Here is a 20,249-nt window from a genome sequence, read left to right on the forward strand (position 1 = left end):
ACCCTAAAAGTCCTCAATTGGTTGAGCTTCTGGTACATTGGGTGGATTTTTTACCTTTGGCAGGTATTTGATGTTATTGGCCACTTTCAAAAAACATTGGTTTTGAAGTCCCTTTGGGCAATATAATCAAAGAGACTAGCACCTTTTCCTCGTACTTCTTCTTTCTTTTGAATTTGAAATCGCTAGTTGTAGATGACATGTTGCTAGAATAGAAGCCATTGTTGCCAGCCAATGTTGTATTCGCATATGTGAAATATGATTCGCCATCCAAGACAAAATCAAAATTCCTAAAATTGCAATATATATGTGGACACAAAAGTTTGATTCAAGCTAGTTGGCATTCGCTTCGATGTTGAATCTTTTTCTTCTTGTAATATCTAATATTCGTCTTGTTTTTAAGAATTTTAGATATATACGATAGGTTACAATCGAATCTTCAAGCTACTTGACGATATGAAACACCGTGACGATGATCAAATGTCTTTTTCAATTGGTCTTTGTGCTTTTTGTCCATTTTTTTAGCTTTTGGACCGCTTCCTTTTTTTCATTGATAGCCTAAATTGTTGTCTACATGTTCTAGAGCACGATATATGATTGCTTTTGATGCTCCTTCATCTAGAAAGTGCTTTACTGTGAAGATTTTTGGCTTTTCCAGATACGAATTTCTAAATTGGCAAATGCTTTTTCTTAGGTCTTCCTGCAAACTTGTTTATACGAAGTCATTTTAATTAATATTTTAAAACTATAATATAATTTTAATAGAGCATTAAATTCCCTATAAATATACTAATTTTTTTCAATTGCATGATTATGAATAGCATACATAAATTGATTTGAATTTTGTCTCATTTTTTAGTCATCAGGTGTTATATATTTTCAATGATGATGAACCAAGTACAGTATGGAGAGGTTCTGGAGAGCCGGCTTATCCTCCAAATACAAGAATGGTTTCCAAATGATAATAAATTTATGTTTATGCATGATAGTGCCCCATGCCATAGAGCTAAAAGCATCACAAACTTTCTAAAACAAAAAAAATATCCCTGTTTTAGGCAGGGCAGGGAACTTTCCTGACCTGAATCCGATTGAAAATTTGTCGAACATTCTCATGAAAGAAATCTCTTCCAAGGTTTCAACAAATAAAAGTGATTTGATTGAAAATTACTTTATCATTGGCACCACAATGAAAAAATTAAGACAACAACAATAAACTGTATTAAAAGTATTCCAGACCGAACAGCTAGAGTCGTTTTGTTGAAAGGGAGGGTTAACAAATTATTAATATTTTTTTATAACTTGCAATAAAAAGAGTAATTGTTTATTAAAATGTGTGTAAATTGATTTTGAAATATTGTTTTATTATTAAGGAAACATGTTTTATCAATAAAATATAATCGATATTGCAATTTTACCTTTTTTATACTTTTTACAAACCGTTGAAGTTAAAGATACACAAAAATTGTAGGTGATCATAATATTGTGGCCAGGGGCTGTATTTATTTATACAAGAAAAATGAATTAACCTACATTTGCCGACATTGAGCTTGCCTGAACAACTCTAGAAATAATATCTGTGATGAATTGAAAATCAACCATTGTAATATTAGTATTTTTGATTAAAACGGATGACAAATCTGACGCTATAACATCTGTATTGTTATTTGTCATACTCTAAAGAAACAAAAAATAAAAAATTTAAATAATACAAATAATCTTAAGCTTTAATGATACTTTTAACTAAAATAATTACAGTTAAAAATTAAAAAAACAAGAAAACTTGAAGTTTTAATTTATCATTACCTTGAAATAAACTTAAACCTTGAAAAAAAATATATATATATATTGAAAATTTCATTTACTGAATTTAACTTATAACTGACATAATAAATTTTAGTGTTTAAATTTTTTAACAGGAAAGCGTGAAGAGAGAGAAATCAAAATAGATATTAAAAAAAAAAGCTATAAAAATAAACATATCTTTGCTGAATGTTTTTTTAAAGTTTCACAGGCAGCTGAGGAAGCTGCTAAATTTCAATCAACTAAATGTATGCAATGTTATCCTTGCTGCATTAATTTAATTAACTTCATTAATTAATTCAATGGTTTTAACATTCATATGACAAAAACAGTATTTATTTCTTGAAGAAAAATGTAATGTGTAAATGTTGAAAAAACAAAATTTTTTATTGATAGCGACTTTTTATACTGTAAAAAGCTCTTTAGCTTACTTAGCAAATATGTATAACTTCATACATACATACATATACAATGCATATTTATGTATGTATATAATTATACATACACACACACACACACACACACATATATATATATATTAAGTTATATATATATATATATATATATATATATATATATATATATATATATATATATATATATATATATATATATATATATATATATATATATATATATATACATATATATATATATATTTATATATATATATATATTTATGTATATATATATATGTATAAATATATATGTATATATATATATATACATATATAATATATATATATATATACATATACAAGCTCTGTCATTTTGACTCTGGTGGATCCATGTTTCATCAAACTTTAAAGTTCTTTTAAAAAAACATTCTCCTTCAGTCGAATATCTGTTTTAACTGTTGACTGTTTTGAAGTCAGGTTTCTTTGTTAGCGACTGTGAGTTATTTGGTCACCTATCTTGCACAAGTTTTCCTGCACTGCAGCTTTTTGTGAATAATGTTATTGACAGTTCCAACACTAGCATTTACTTTTTCACTAATCAGTTCAACAGTGGTACGCATATTGTCACAAACTAACGCACCAATCAGAGATTTTAGTCCCAACATTGACTAGTGATCTACTGTGTTGTTTGTCAGAAACTTTTGTATGACCACTTTGAAACTATTCAACTCATTTTTAAACATTAGAATAATTCAAAAAATTTCCCCAGCACATTTTTCCATTTATTACAGGATTTTATTACCTGTCTCACCTTCCGCCTAAATTCTGACCAGGACATATTGTTTATCCACACTGCAATTTTTAAGCGAACTTACCATTATTAACTGAATAAATTTAAGATTATGTTTATAAAATACAATTATACAGCTGTTTAGATGTCATTGCAAGGTTGCTAACTATATAAATATATACATATTTGTTTTTTCTTTTGTTGATATAATTACTTGCTTCATCTTAAGGTTAAAAATTATTGTGAAAAGTCAGCAACTGAGAAGGAAAAGTTCAACAGATGTTAGAAAAATAAATGTTTATATGTTATAAAGGTATAAACCTTACATAATATAGTAAAATAAAAATTTTTGTGTTTCACCAAAAAAAAATTTTAGCGAAAGAAAAATCTGAATTTTTTATTCATGCATTTTATTCACACACTGCATGCTTAAAATATGGAATATAATTAAACATAACCAAGTAACTCCTAGTTAGTTGATTACTGATTTAGGGATAGGCGCAGTGAAGCGCACATACATCAACTGATTTAGGGATAGGCGCAGTGGAGTGTACATACATCGGTTAAATGTTTTGGTTTGGGCATGCATTTTTTAAAATCTAGCTGTATATATATATATATATATATATATATATATATATATATATATATATATATATATATATATATATATATATATATATATATATATATATATATATATATACATATATACCCAACTAGATAAATGATTTATTATAAAAGCCATATAAAATAAAATAAACTAAAAATCTAAAATAAAATGTTATAGTTTCATTAAAAAGTTATAGTTTCATAAATATTTCATATTTATAGTTAAACCTAAAATGAAATTTTTATTTTAAATACTTTTATAATTTTGCTTTATACAAATACTTTTATTAATGATTAAAATATACTTTCTCAAAACATTTTAAATGTGACTATGTCGTTCTTTTTCCTGTCTACTTTTTAATAATTTTACATTATTTTGTATAACATTATTTTTATTTTTATTGTACAATGGCATTATAATGATTCTTGACTTTTACAAATATACTAACAACACTTGCTACTTATTAACAAATTATTATCAAATTATCAAGTAACTAACAAAAAATTATTTAACCTTATTTAAATTTAAAAGATGCTGAGAAAATTCGTTTTCTGCAGGGCATTCATAGATCTCATCATATGACCACATAGCCATGTCTGAAAAAGTTTCTGGAGTAAACCAAGAACCATAAGAATTCATAACCAAACAGTATGCATTAACAATTTTAGATTCATCATAGTTGCAACTCAAGTTTAAATAAGCATTAGCTAAGCTGAAATTTAAATATTCCAGTCCAGTAAAATATTCTATCATAAAAGCATCAAGTGGATCATATATTGTTGAAAAACAACAATCTAAATATAAATAAGTATAAAAAAAATTAAATATAAAGAAAAATTAAATCACTATTTGTTTTAGTTAATAAATTCTTTAAAGTAACTTTGATACTCATAATGATACCGTTTATGAACTTTAACGTTATTACCCTGTAATTTTTTCATAGGTTTTACCCTATACCACATATAATTATTACCTTAATCCTTTACCACTATTGAATTTTTTGATTATTTTTAGAGTAGAGTTCTATTATTAACTGTTCAAATATAAATTTCCCTGGAGAATGATTTTAGCTTTTAGAATTGCAAATATTTTTTATTCATTTGACGTCACCAAGTTACTATGTTATTGTTAGCACTGGTATATCTTCGATTAAGATCTTATTATTTTTCTTGACAGGAGTTTGTTTTCAGTTTTACATCTCAGTAGATAGCTAATTATTGTCAGCGACAATAATTAGCTATCTACTTCTTAAAAATGATTTTATTAACTTATCGAATATGGTAAGATACTTATCTATCTTTTTATTTTTTATATATTAATGTGCATTTACACTAAAAAAATTTTTTTTAACACTATATATTATTATTTTTTATAGTTTTATTATATGAATATACTTTTTCAAAAAGTTTTTGTACATGTTTATCTTTATATACCCATTTTTTCTAAAAACCATTGGTGTTGCCTAAATTTGGTGAGTGAGCGGGTGAATGGCTTTTCTGTAAAGAGGTCTGTTTTGTTGCAATAATGACTGACATAATGTAGGCTACAGGCAATATAAAGATAGCAAGGGTGCATCCCTGACAAGTGATGTTAACCACTTTTTATCAGGCTCTCTAAAACATCATTGTTCAATATATTGTGACCCTGAGGATATAGTTTAACCTACACTAGTCCACTACTTAACTTTAATTAGATCATTCAACATCATAATTTTTATTATCTTTCTACTTTCCTCTGTTGGTTTTTTTTATATGTATGTAAATAGGTATGTATAAATGTGTGTGTGTATATATGTATGTATATATATGTGTGTGTGTATGTATGTACATAGGTATTAATGTATATGTTTATATGTATATATAAATGTGTATATATGTGTGTGTTTGTATGTGTATGGGTGTGTATATTTGTACATATATATATATATATATATATATATATATATATATATATACATAAATATATATATATATATATATATATATATATATATATATATATATATATATATATATATATATATATATATATGTATATATATTTAACATATATGTGTGTGTGTGTGTGTGTGTGTTTGTGTGTGTGTACATATATACATATTTAAGTACTATGTCTTTTTTTTGTTTGTACACTATTTTATTTCATTGCCATTTAATTTTGTTGTTGATTTTATTATATTTTTATCATTCTGTATCAACATTAATGTCTTTAGCTTGATCGGTTAGACTGTCGACCTGATAAACCATGAGTTCCTGAATTGATTACCGCTCTGAGCATATGAAATTAAGCTTCATATTTTTTATAGACCTTGTGTGTTGGTCATGATTTTCCATTATGAGTCTATTAACTTTATCATAACTTTACTATAACACCTATTACATGCATGATGTCTAAATTATCAGTAGTGGATCCAGGCTGTAGCAAGTGTAGCAATCGCTACAGTCAGCTTAGTTTTTTTTCCTCTTTTTATTTTTTACATACACTTTTTTTTCATGTAAAAGTGAAAAATAATTTAAATAAGATATGGAGGTTACAAGTAATCAAAATGCGGCGCTTCAAAAATTTATCCAAAATCGTATCTGACCCAAGTTGACTATGTTATGGAAATATTTCATTTGGAAAAATGAAATGCTTCACTGAAAAACCCATGTTTTTAACAAGTTTAACTTAACTTGAACTGGGAGTTACATAAAATGGCAAATCGACTGTAGCAAATGTAGCAAAAGTCAATTTGTCATATTTTGAAACAACTCTATAAATACCCCCGATAATTTTTTTTAAATTGAGGCTATTTACCTGCAATCTTTTTGTTAACAAGGAGGTCTTACGTAGTGACTAAAAGAAATGAAGCGAAAACCTGTAGCAAAAACAGAATTTGTGTAGTAAATATCCACTCTCTGTTTACAAAACATTTTTTAATAAAGTGGGTAGCAAACATTAAATGAAAAGGTTTTATAACTATTAGGACTAAATTAAATAGCACAGTCTGTTGGTTTCTTTATTATTTAAGTCTATTATGAAAATGGTGAAATTTGTTTATGTTTATGAAAAATGGTGAAATTTGTTTGTTTATGAAAAAAGGTGAAAAGTGTTTATTACTGTTCTATGAGTTATTTATAATTGAAGAAGTCAAACACTTTAAAAACGTTTTAAAATTTTTATAGATTTCCGAGAGACAAAGAGGAGAAAACACATTGGATAGAATGTTTACCTAATGCATTTTTTAAAACGTCTAGCAACACATTTTATTATATGATCTAATTGACATCAAAACTTCAAAAAGGTGAAACTAAAATAACATTTTGAACAATTTTCCTCTCAGATAGATTTTAAGTTTCTTGTATCAGGAAGTTACTGTTTTTAAAAAACCAGTGATCTAAATTCTCTTTCGAAATTGATTATAATATAAATATAATAATGATCAAAATAATATTGATAAACAAAAAAAGTTTGTTTTGGATTTTTTATGCCTATTTTTTATTTGTGTTGATATTTTATGCCTATTTTCAGAAAATAGGCATAACATATTAACTTATGTCACAAGGCCTTTAACAAATTATTCTCGTGAAGAAATAGTCTAGCTGATTAAAACGCTATTAAGAGAAACGCTTTGTTACAAATATGTTATGTTAGGAAAATTTGTTACAGAACTAATTGAAACAAAATTTAGAAATTTAAGAAAAGTATCTCGAAACAAATTTTTTAAGTGTTCTTTGAAACCAAAGATATCTCTTGTTTACATTAACATGTATTTTGAAATTATGATTTGCTTAACAAATATGAAATTTTGACAGTATAATGTTTTATTTTTTTAAACTTTGGTCAATATCCAAAACCATTTGAAATAGGTGGATTAAAAAGCCCTTTCGACAATACTGTTCAATGGCTTTTCTTCAATTTAATTGAAGTTAAAGTTTTGTTTGACTTCCATATTCAATACTTTTATGCTTTGATGAATTACTTAATTGAAATTGAGTGTTATCATCACAATATACTTTCCTATACTCATTTATAAAAAAACACTGAAAACTCTCTACACCAAAATCAAATAAAGAACAATGTTGTTTTAAACAAAGAACGACCATATTAGGTTTGTCTTGTTAAGTTGACATTTATTCATTGACACTTTTACTTTTATTATATGCTGATATTTGTTGATTGTATCCAAGGAGCAAATTAAGTGATCGGAAATTGAAAATTTTGTAAAAGTTTCTGGTCTTCAAATTTTGTCTTTCTTGAAAACCATTTTTGCACATTTTTTTTTACCATTCGTAACAGTTTTACAAATTGTTGATTTTAGAAGTTTATGCTTGTAAACATTACTGAACTTTTTTAATTTTTCTAGATTCAATTAAATTAAGGGATTTATTTTAATTATGTTTATAATTATGTTTATAACTAAAATATGTAAATTCTAAAAATGTTGTGTTAAGATAAATATATATATATTATAAAATAGTTTGTAATTATAAGTAACAATGTTTTTCTTGTCTTTTTTATTATAGATTATTTAGCAATTATTTATATTATTATTTATGTACTTTATTATGAATAAAAAGGATATGAGACTAAAAAAAAGTTGTGATTTAAAATTCTCCAAATATAAAAAATAACCATTACTACTTTGCCAAACAATACACAAATATGTTTTATTTTTAATGACTTTTATGTTTTTATATTATAAAGTGCATTTGGATGACAGTTTTAAATATAAAACATAATTTATTAATAAACTAATAATAAATCAATACAAATTTTATTTAAAAAAATATAGCAAAATAAGTTTATATATCAGAGTTATCACTATCCCTTTCTCTTTCTAAATCTGATATTGTTAATAGAGAAAGGTTGATACAATTTGCATCAGCAGATTTTTTTTTTCTTTTTCTTTGGATAGTGATGAGGAGCAGAAGATAGTCTTCTTATTTTATCTTTATACCATGCATCCAAAGCAGGGTTTGAGTCGAATTTCTTGATGCTGCATCCTTCTTTGCCTATTCGTAAAAAAGATTCAAGACAATCACGTGACTCTCCAATCACGTGATTCTTCAATCCAATTTTACTCTGTTAATGCAGCAAAATATACAATCTACTTTAGAGCTTGTAAATGGACAAAGTAAAAGCAACTCAAATACATCTAACACATTTCTACATTCAGCAATAACTATATCTCATGTAAAATTTTTTTTTCCTTATTTTCAAATAGTATTCACCTAAAGAATTCTTAACATTGGAAATGTATAACTTTTTAAAACAATCCACTCAATAAAAATTTCATGAGTTTTACCCCCCCCCCCCAACCCCCCATTTTTTAGGAGGTCTTTAAAATGTGAAACCACTTCTGCTATTTCTTTATCACCAAATGTAATCACAGGGTTCATTAGCCAAAAAAAAATGACCAAAAGAAAAATTAAATTACAGAATAAAGGAGATACCTTAATATCTTTGAAACATAAATCCATACTAGTTGTTAAACTATTCATTATACTAGTATAAATGTGTTGCATCAATGTCTTAATTTTATTAAAATTTTCTTAAGGAATGGTTGGTAAATAAAATTGCCATCTTTTTCGACTATAATTTCAATTAATTTTTTGCAGTTTGCAAAAATAATTTGCTCTGTTGAAATATTTCCTAATGAACTATTGTCCAATTATATTCTGTACTCAGCGGACAGTTTTTACAGGATCATGTAAATCTTGTTGGAAAGCAACACTTAAGCATCTCAACGGTGCAAGAACATCTAGATAAACAGATAAATATATTACCAGAGATGAATTTTTCCAAACTTTTAAAAACTCCTTTAATTTGGCTTTTTTTTGACAGCTGAGAATCTGTTTGGCTAAGAGACTTCATGGAAGAAATATATACACCATAATTATCTAGAGCTATTTTCGTTGCATTCCACTTATGATCCAGCCAACAAGTACCGTACAATTTTGTTGGTTTAGGAACGGATTTTTCCCAAGCTTCTGATAAAAGTTTCAATTGTCGTAAACATTTTGGCAATTATTCATAAAGATAATCTAACTTTAGTAAAAAGTTTTCACAATTTGCAAATGCAGTACATTTTGCAAAAGCATCTTTAAATGCAAGCTCGAGACGATGGTTAAAACAATGTACTACTTGAAGCCATGGAGATTTTTTTTAGTTATGCTCCTAAACCTGAATGAACATCAAGATTTATGCTAGCTCCATCTACGTTTAGCCCTAAGAGTTTAGTCATGTCATTTATTCCAACTCTTGCAAATGCTTGTTCTAGACAGATTTGTAAACCACAGGCATTACGATTGTCAGGGCCAAAACCAACAAAAGTTTAACGCATGGACTGCCTTCAAACAAATACAACGCATATACTAATTCTTGTTTGAGTGTAGCAATATCACAACTGCCATCACTTAACATTGAATAATATCTCAACTTTATAAAATCATCTCTGAAAAAACCTTTAGCAATTTTACCGATGTAATCTGTATAAACACCAGCAGCTCAATTAGTTGAGTAGCTAATACCAAGATCAACGCTGTTTTTTTAAATTAGCTCTAGCAAATCAAGGAAATCGGAAAATGGACATTCTTTTTTTGCCAGTAGTAAACTGCATTGAATTTCTTCTTAAGTGAGTCATAATCTTTTTCAACCATTTCTTATAGCCCTTTTTTAATATCAGCGTTTTTATTTATAAATTCTTTAAAACCTACTGCACTCGATTTACTTCAATAATCGACAAGATGTGCTTCCTTTTATTGTTAACTGCTGCAATTACTTCCTATGTGGTCTTTTTTAATTGACAGAGTTCCAGGGCAAATCCACAAAATAGAAACCTTCTTAATGTTGCTAATACAAGATTCATATTGCTTGGAAAGCAAGCAGCGTAATCTTACAACATCATTTCCCTCGATATCATACTCAAACTTTAAATTAAATTCTTTTTGCCATTTCAAAACAGTATTTAATTTACCATGGTTATCTTTAGTTTTTGGTAAGAAAAATGATTAAATCTTTAGTTCACTTGATCTACTACGCTTTCAATTATATTTTAAACCTTTAATTTTAAAAGCTTTTAAACCTTTTCAATTTGCTCAAAATGATTGTAAATTGGAACCTCATTTTGCAAATTAAAGCCATTAAAGTCTTAAAGCAATAGTTCTGAAATAATAGGTATATTAGATGGTATATTATCCCAGGACCCGGCAATGTTTAAGGGCCCATAAGAAAAAAGTGGGAGAAAAAAAAATATTTGTGTTAATTCGGCATTAAATGTTGAGTATTTTCAGCCAAGATAAGGCCCACAAAAAAATGCCCATGCCCCCCTCTTTTTGAGCTACCATGGCCCATATGTCAACCATATGTAATTTATTTGAAGAATAGTTATTTATTTTTTATTCTTAGCCAATTTTGGAAGCTAAAGTTTAATGTTGCTAAATGAGTTGGATTCTAACAGTGGGAAAAACAAGTGACACATTTAAAAATAATTACCTGAAGACGTTATAAAGTCTATATTATTTATAAAAATAATTACATAAAGATATTGGAATGTTTTAATTGAAGAAATTTCATAAAAGCAGAGCCATTACTAGGCTGCTCTCACAGCTCCCTTTATCCAGTAAGCAAGGAGGGGGAAGGCAGCAAAATTAGGAATCTTTTTCAAATTTCAGAGGGCCCTTTACTAAATTTGAAGATTTTTTTTTTTATTAATACCTAATAATACAAGGTTTTTAAAATTTTGGAGCCATCATGACATTTCTCTGATAAAAAAGTTTCAACATTAAAACAAATTTTTTTTTTAAATATTGCTTTATTTGATTATAGAAGGGAATATAAAATCAGAGATTGCAATCTAACTAAGTTTTTCCACACTTATTTTGTCAAGTTTAACATTTCTAAAAAAACGCGCCTAAATTTTAAAATCAACCAATGAAAATGTTTCGTATAATTGTAAACACTTTAGAATTTCGTGGTGTGATGAAGTTGATGTAGCTTTGATCATCAAAGCTACATACATAAATATCAACTACATCAAAGTTTGATTTATTTGACATCTTATGTACTTTATTTAACTTATTTATATTTCCTTAAATTTTTGTCATATAACATTGAGTAATTGAATCCTGTATTTGCTTTTTCTTTTCCTGAATTTGTATTTGCCTTGCTATGTAAATACATAATACAGTGGTTAATCTAGCTAGATTAACAGCGTTTTATAAAAGTATTATTTTAAACATGTGCATTATGAGAGTCTTAATAAAATTAGTTATAGTTGATTTTTAAGATCCATAAAAACTGCGTTCACAGTTTTTTAAGAAAACAAAAATTTAAAGACCAGAATTTTTTACAAAATTTTCAATTCCCAATCATTTAATTTGCCCCTTGGTATTGTTGTTAGTTGTAATATGACTAAAGTTTGCTGTTTTTGGATTTTAAAAGCATTTCTTATTTATTTGAAGCAATATATTTTTATTGAAAAGTTTCGTTACTTTAGTTCTATTTTTTATTTGATTTGAAACCTGTTTCTTATTTTCATAATTTGATAAAAAGTTTATTGCAATGAAGTAATGAAGTTTATCAATGTAAATATGAAAATATTTATAAATTGTTTTTATAAATTTATATAAATCGTTACAGTGTCTATTTTAATTTTCAGATATTTTATAAAACAAATTTTAATCAAATAAAAAAATTGAATTTTAAATAAATTTAGATTAAATTTATCGTTTTCATTTTCAATATTAACCTCCAATTTTTTTGCAGACCAAAACAGTTTAACAACCACAAATACTTTGTTGATTTAAATATAAAGATAAATTTATATGATAATGTTTTATGTATTATTTGGCATAAATACATTGACTGGCAATAGGTATACCAAAATCTAAATGTAAATACGTCGAATGAGGATAAGGGTTTGGTCGGGTATTAGCCATGATTAAAAGTCATGAAAGACAAGTAAACTACCATTTCGTTAAAAAGTATTCAATTTAACTAGATGGTTTTAGCGTCGCGTAAATCATGTAATGTTCTTCTGCTCTAAAGGGACAAAAGAAGAAAGTGGTGGTAGGGGACCTCATGTATCACTATAAGCCACTATACATCTAAGGCTGGTGCAAATGGTGTGTAATACCCTCCCCCACCCCCTATCAATAAATTTTATTTCATTATGTCAGCAAACTTAGCTCTTTTAGACCAGCAAATCGGCATATGTAGATCATATAGTAAATTCACCAAACTTGGACTTTCAGTACTGTCTGCAAATATGAAAAGCGAGAAAATTTTTTTTTTTTTTTTTGATAAAAAAAATATTTATAGCATTTTTGCTACAGTCAATTAAAATCCTGGGTTTGCCCCTGATTATCATTATTATTTTTTCATAATACACTTAACTTTGGTATCTTTGTTTTCCTCTAAACATCTGTTCAAAATATCTTTTTAATTTAATTTTTTTTACCCTTTCTCTTTTCCTAATTTATTCCTAATTTCACTTGTACTTGACAGCTTGGTCAAAGCTCAGCTCGGTCTAGTCCTTTGATGCATATTTTTGCAATTTTTTAAAATTGAAAATTTAGAATTTTAATTTTATCGATATTTTACTTTATCCTTTTTTAACACTAATTGATTTTCTTATTTTATTATTTTTTTTTTTGATAGCAAATGTGAATTATTTTTGAGCTTAAACTTACAATGGCTAGAATGCTTATTTCTTATTGTTTCAAGTATTGTCTGATATAAATGTTATATCTGATTATAAATATATATCAAGAAATACATAACAATTCAAATTCAAAGAAATATATAACAATTCAAAATTCAAAGAAATATATAACAATTCAAGAAAAATCATAATACATAATTTTTTTTCAGGCAACTTTTATGGTATTGCATAGGATACTTAAATTAAAATTAAATTTTTGGCGTTGCATAGGATTTTAAGCAGGGGCGTCGCTAGAGGGAAGTGGGCCGCACTAAGTGACACCATTAAGGGTAACACGAAAATAATAAAATTTAATTTATTTTACCGAAATCTACTGAAATACACCAAACTCTAAAATCTAACAAACTCTAAAATTGAATTCTAAAAATAACGAATTCTAAAATAATTCTAAATAAACGAATTCTAAAAAAAAACATAAAATAAAAATGTTACACATAAAATGTTTTATGTGTAACATTTTTTGGAACTCTTGAGAGAATGTATTTCTTCTTTGATGCTTCCACCCATCAATGAGATTTTTTAATTGAACACACTGCAATGTCGGTTAAAAGGCTATCAACAACACGCTGGAGTGAACATCATGCTGCTGTTAAACCAGTGAAAGATAAGTTGATGAGTGTGTAGTGGCAATTGAAGCTCTATATGATCTTCGTGAAAATGTGAAAACAAGAGCTGCAGCACAAGGTCTTTTACCTGCTGTCTGTGATTTCACTAACTATTTGCATTCAACCATGGGACAGTCAAAACTTTCTGATTTGGCTATACTATCAATTGAAAGTGTTAAGGTGAAAGATATTGATTTTGATTGTGTGATTGACAGGTTTGCAGCTTTGAAGACCAGGAAGGGAAACTTTTCAATAACTGATATTTTACTGTTAATTAACAAAAATTTAATTTTTTCCAAGTATGTCAAAGTTCTTCATTTATGTTTTGCTTAAAGTATTGAAGATATATTGTTCATTTTGTATTTTACAAGCATTACTATATGTGGTAATAAGTGGTACAGGAATACTTTTTGTAATGTTTAATTAAATTGTTGAATTAAAATTATACTTCAAGCTTATCTAGTTTTTTTCTTTTACATGATGTTAATTTTAACCGTTTTCAAGGGGTGACACCATTGATGTCCGCCCCAGGTGTCACCCATGCTAGCTATGCCACTGGTTTATGCATTTATAAACTTAATGCATTTTATGTGTAAAATAATTATTAGTTATGAATTTTAACATACAGATATTAAAAAAAAAAAAAAATCATCTTGGCACATTGATATGGATAGCTTACATTATCTATCTGCATTTTTGAAAAAAGGAATACGAGATGATTTTAAATATAAACTTGAAGTTGCATTAAACTCAGGGTTGGATCGAGCATTTTTTGGTGTTTTGCAATGAGTTGAACTTTTAATCAAGTTTTTTAAGTATTGGTTTGAAGAAATAAATTTTAGGTTGCATCAAACTAAGAAAGTGATCCAGAATTTTTTCTCCATGTTAGTGAATAGTTAACATCCAGAGATGAAGCTTAGAACATTCATATGCTTATATTAATGTCAAATAAGTATGGTTTACTCAAAATTGCACTGTATATGGCCTAGTCACAAAGAAGCACCAAATTTTTGCCTCACCTGCCATGAAAGGTAGGATAAAAGCAGGTAGAATAAAGTTAAAGAAAGAATGGAATGATAACAAAATGCTTATTCTTTTGCTCATACTTAATAATTGATTTAATATTTTTCAAATACTTTTAAATACAACTTTTTTTAAATACAACATTTTGAATCAAATTTGGTAGATACAATCATCAAATTAACAGATTGAGGCTTTGTTAGAACTTACAATTATGCCATCACTTTAGTACCCAACTATTTGCAACACCACCAAGGTCAAACTCATCTGTTTTCTAACTGTACACCAAGGAAAGATTAGTACAAGCCTTTCATCAATCAGTGGAATCAAAAACTGATGCAAAAAAACAATTTGGACGTTTTTATTAATTGTTATCATTGGGAGAACTTTTTAATAAAGTATTTATTTAAATCCCCATCACTTTGAATATTTGATTCTTCCTAAATATAAGGGTAAAGTGAAGTAGTTATTTTTTTCCAATTAAATAAAGTTTCTTAAAATACTTTAAAAAAAAACTATTTAATTTTTGTCTATTGTGTGATTTTTATATAAATGCACCTTGAAATTCTCTTCAACTTGAAAAAAAAAAAGTATTAGAAATCTTTTTCCTGCAAAAAAAAAGAAAAAAAGAAAAGGAATTAAATATTTTATTTTATTTGACCCTTCATTTAGAAACTAATTCAGATTCCATCAAGGCTGCAAGCAACCGCTCTTAGAGTTAGAAGTTACTGAAAGAGAAAAGATGAAATTTTTAGAGCAAGATAATGATTAACAGACAACTTAAAAGATTTCAAATTATATGAATCTGGAAAACAAGATGAAGGAACGGAACTCCAAAGAATTGATGTTCGAGGAATAAAACTAGATTAAAAATTATTTTTGGAGAACATAGGAACAGTTACAGTAAACGGATGAAACTTAATCGAATGAAGTAACTTAAGAATGAATTTTAGAAGATGGCACAAAAAAGGCCTGCTCTTTAGAGCAGTGCTCATTATACTATTTCTAGTAAAGTAAATGAGAAGCAACATTATGACAATGGTATAATGGTTTGAGGTTGGATGCATGAGCAGTTTACAATGCGCTTTTCTACCTTGCATAAAAGAGAAAGGGCATTATTGGAAGATCCGCACCAGATTTGGTAATATTATTCCATTCAAGGAATTTGAGATTTATAGAGATAAAGAATAGAATCTGGAGGAAAAATGTGGTGAACATGATAAAGATATGCAACCTTAGGAGATGTTAATTTTGCAATTGATTTGTTATATGGTTTCCAAGAAAGATTGGAAATAAGAGGTGAAAGAAAGAAAGATCGGAAGGGTAGATGACTCTTTGAGTACATTACCATTCATAAATATAGGAGGATCTAAATTATTGCAATAATGATTAGCTGATATAAATTGAGTTTTATCTGAGTTAAAGTTCAACAGTCGTTGAGAGCCCCATGCTATAGCAGAAGTGAGATTCTTTTCAAGCTCAAATGCCCCTTCAAAGCAATCAGAGAGTGTTGACTTCTTATCAAAGCAGGAATAAATCATCAGCAACCAATGCCATCCTAGATGTGAGAATTTATGTGAGATTTTTAATATAAATTAAAAGAGTATAGGACCAAGGATAGATTCTTCCAGAATAGTATGGACTGAAACCTAAAAAATAAGTGTCCCCTCTAATTACTTGGCTTTAGATGTAACTTATAAAGGATTTAATAATCTTAAAGATGTTACCTGATACACCATAAGATGAAACCGCTTGGAAAAGACTAGCAAGCCAACCTTTATCAAAGGCTTTAGAAATGTTGAGAATGATTGCCTATATATGTACATATAGGAAACTAATTACATTAAACGTTTTTTTGTTCCCTTTGAATTCGATGCCAAAAATCATTGTAAAATTAATTGAATCATGTAATTCTGTATAGGAGATTTGGAATTTAGTAATATCTAGACGTTTTAGCAATATGTTAAAGTATTATCAACATATTTAAAAAAAAAAATTTCAGTTTTTAGTTTGAGAAAGACAATAAACTGAAAGAATGGCTCAATAGCTTTTTTACAATTATATACATGATTGTTGAATCTATTATTATCGGTTATCCTTGAAAGCAATAAGTTCAATAAAACCGACACATGACTATTTAAACTTTAACAGTCATCAATTGTGTCATATAAAAAAGAACATACTGTATAACCTTACTAAAAGAATAATTGTATGAATATAAAAATGTCTGATATGCTACAGAAAAATTATGCCAAGCAAAATTAAAAATATGGTTACAAGAGTTTTATTACCTTGATTATTTCATCTATATTTTAGTGTTTAAAAAAATCAAGTTCAAATTTAAAATTAATCTTTTATTTATCCTTGCAAAATGTACCCGCATGCAATGTGTTATACTTTTGGAAATTCTTCTTATCAAATTTAATTTTAGTTACTTTTTTTATGTTTGTTTTACACTCAACTAATTTGTTTATTTATTCATTATTTCAAATAAAGAAATTTATTCATCTTAGTGCTGATATACGAAAGTACTCAATGCTTATAACTGTATATAAATGCCAGATAAATCATAATCAATCCTGTAGTAAAATTATTTTAGAGAATATTTTTCATCAACTATATATCAAAGTTGTGAAAAAATGACTTTTTTTGTCTTGAAACTACTTTCTTATAAGATTTTTTATTACCAATAATTTTTTATATTGATCATGGAATAAATGTCAATTAAAAATGATTAATTAGTTTATCAGTAGTAGGCAAAAATTTTGATAAAGGCAAAATGTTAAAAAAAAATTGTTGTTAGCCTTAATTTTTATTTTTGACCTTTAAGAAAATCACCCATACACAATTGCCTCTGCCCCCCTTCCGTCTTCCTTTAAATAAAACAACTAAAGTGAAAGAAAGCAACCTTAAATCGATAATGTTGTGTTAATGAATGTTTTGAGAAATAAATAAAAAACTTCCTTATTTTATAAAACTACAAGTTTTTTAAAATAAGTTTTTTTTATTTTAAACAACATTTAAATTTAATTGATTATTTTTTTATAACAACAGTGTTCAACTTAAAAATGTTTAGACTTTGAATGATTTTTGAAATGGTTTCAAATTAAATTTAATTACATTGCAGCAAGATCACATAACAAGACCTATATACAATAATATATATATATATATACATATATATATATATATATATATATATATATATATATATATATATATATATATATATATATATATATATATATATACATATATATGTATATATGTGTGTGTGTGTGTGTGTGTGTGTGTGTGTGTGTGTGTGTGTGTGTGTGTGTGTGTATATAAAATTATTAGATATAATATTATTGGAATAATTTTTCATGTTTTTGTTTAACTATTTTTAATGCAATTCCTTGCAAATGTAACACTCAATGTAACATCACAAATGTTACTTCTACAGCAACTATGATAGCAAAAAAATTAGCATAGTATTTTATGTAAGTTAATCTTGTCTATATAAAAAAGCAATTATGGGTTATTTCTATAATTCACTAAACTTTCTCAAGTCGTCATGAAAATCTTAAGTATTTTTTAATACAATTAATTTCTTGACACATCAATTAATTTTAATATTAGGAAAATTATTGTTTTACATATCACTTGCAACATATTATTTAAATCATGCAAATGAATTATAATTGCTTATTAACTACAATTTAGTTTTGAGTTAAATTATTTTATATATGTAGTAACTAAAAAATTACTACATATATAAACTAAAAATTACTAAAAAGTTTTTAACAATTATTTTAGTAATTAACTTATTTTACTTATTTAGTTTTTGTTATTATAAACTTATTTTAATTTATCTTTACAAGTTTTTAAGATGTTTATAAGTTTATGAGTTTGTTTTATTTGCATTTAATTTAATATCAATATGCAAAAAAAGTTTCATATCAATCATTAATTTCAGTTTTATTTGCAACCTTTTTTTTTAGAAGACAGGTAATGAACTATTATGATTTTGTTTTGTAGATGATTTTGCATTAAAATTATATGTATGTGCAGTAGCAAACTAAGTGGTAAAATCACAATTAGGAGGTTTAAGGTTCAAATCCACTTTATGCCTTTGAAAGTACTTCACTTAACATGATTCTCTGTGTAGCAGACCTGTTTAAAAACATTTATTTTAGAGTTTAGAGTTGATGGATAGTTACAATTAAAATTAAAAAATATGTGTTGCTTCCTAAACTGTATTGACACCCTATGGAGCCTTGAGAAAATGAATTTAATAAAGTATTATCTTTAAATAAAGAAAAAAAAGTCATTTAAGATAAAAAGTTTTAACATAACTTAGATCAATATAATTTAAAAAATATATTATATTTTTGAAAAGGTTTATGTTGTTATAAATATGTTTAAAATGAAATAAATTATTGAAATCAGTATTATTATTTAGTAGCAATGAAGGAAATCAGTTTTTTAACTTTATTTTACTTTAAATAACATAACAAGATAATCAATTTAATGGTGTTTATTTATAAGTAAACAATTTTTTTAAATGCTATGGATTCAATAGCAATTTTTTAAAATGTATTTATTTGTGTCACAGAAAAAAAAAAAAGAGTGAATTTATCTTGAATGATGTTTATCTTAATGTAATATTGTCATGAACTTATACAGCCAGTTAAGCAGTTTTGTAAAAAAAAAATTGTTTTTAGTTAGTTTTTGAGAAATTGCAATTTTTGAGACTTTATTTTTGAACTTGCAGTTTGTACATAACTTTAAATATGTGTTTGGTCTTTTATTTTAAATCTATGTATGGTAATTAGGTCTAGTCAATTTAGGCATTTTTGATTTATGGCATCCAGGAGCTCTAAAAATGTTGAGAATTTTTACCAATTATTTTAATTAAAAAATTCATAAGCTTTAATGGCTTGTAACTTGTTACTTTTTAGCCAAGAGTCCTGAAGTCCTTGTTACCATTATACATAAGAACTGCTGTAACAAAAATTGATTAATGCTCTAACCTATAAATTTTTTCCCATGAGTAGTCTATATACTTCTTTATAAATTTGGACCCTCTGGGTATCAAAAACCAGGATGAAATAATTTTTGTGTGACTTTCAAATCAACTTTTTCAAAAGTCCTTTTTGGAACTCCATATTCCGTTTAATATCTTTAATAAAATAAAATAAAGTTTTAAACTCTTTGGTGATGACAAAAAAAAGCAATATAATAATGATTTTATTGAACTTCAATAAGATAATGACTTATTTATGGAATAGTCAAATAGGTGTTTGATGAATTTCAGCAAGTAAAAATATAAGATAAT

At 26.5% G+C, this 20,249-nt stretch overlaps 1 protein-coding gene across 3 annotated transcripts in view; it reads right to left on the reverse strand.

Moving 5' to 3' along the window:
* The window catches only part of LOC136085992 (uncharacterized), a 134,681-nt gene that overhangs the window by 11,731 nt on the left and 102,701 nt on the right, over nt 1-20,249 (reverse strand). For all 3 annotated transcript variants that reach the window (XM_065808112.1, XM_065808113.1, XM_065808114.1), the window contains 2 exons: nt 4,112-4,392; nt 1,528-1,671 (listed from right to left, as the gene is read on the reverse strand). In XM_065808112.1, the coding sequence (XP_065664184.1) occupies nt 1,528-1,671; nt 4,112-4,392 (425 nt within the window). The remainder of the gene's footprint in view (nt 1-1,527; nt 1,672-4,111; nt 4,393-20,249) is intronic.

This window comes from Hydra vulgaris, chromosome 10 (assembly GCF_038396675.1).
Source record: "Hydra vulgaris chromosome 10, alternate assembly HydraT2T_AEP".
NCBI lineage: Eukaryota > Metazoa > Cnidaria > Hydrozoa > Anthoathecata > Hydridae > Hydra > Hydra vulgaris.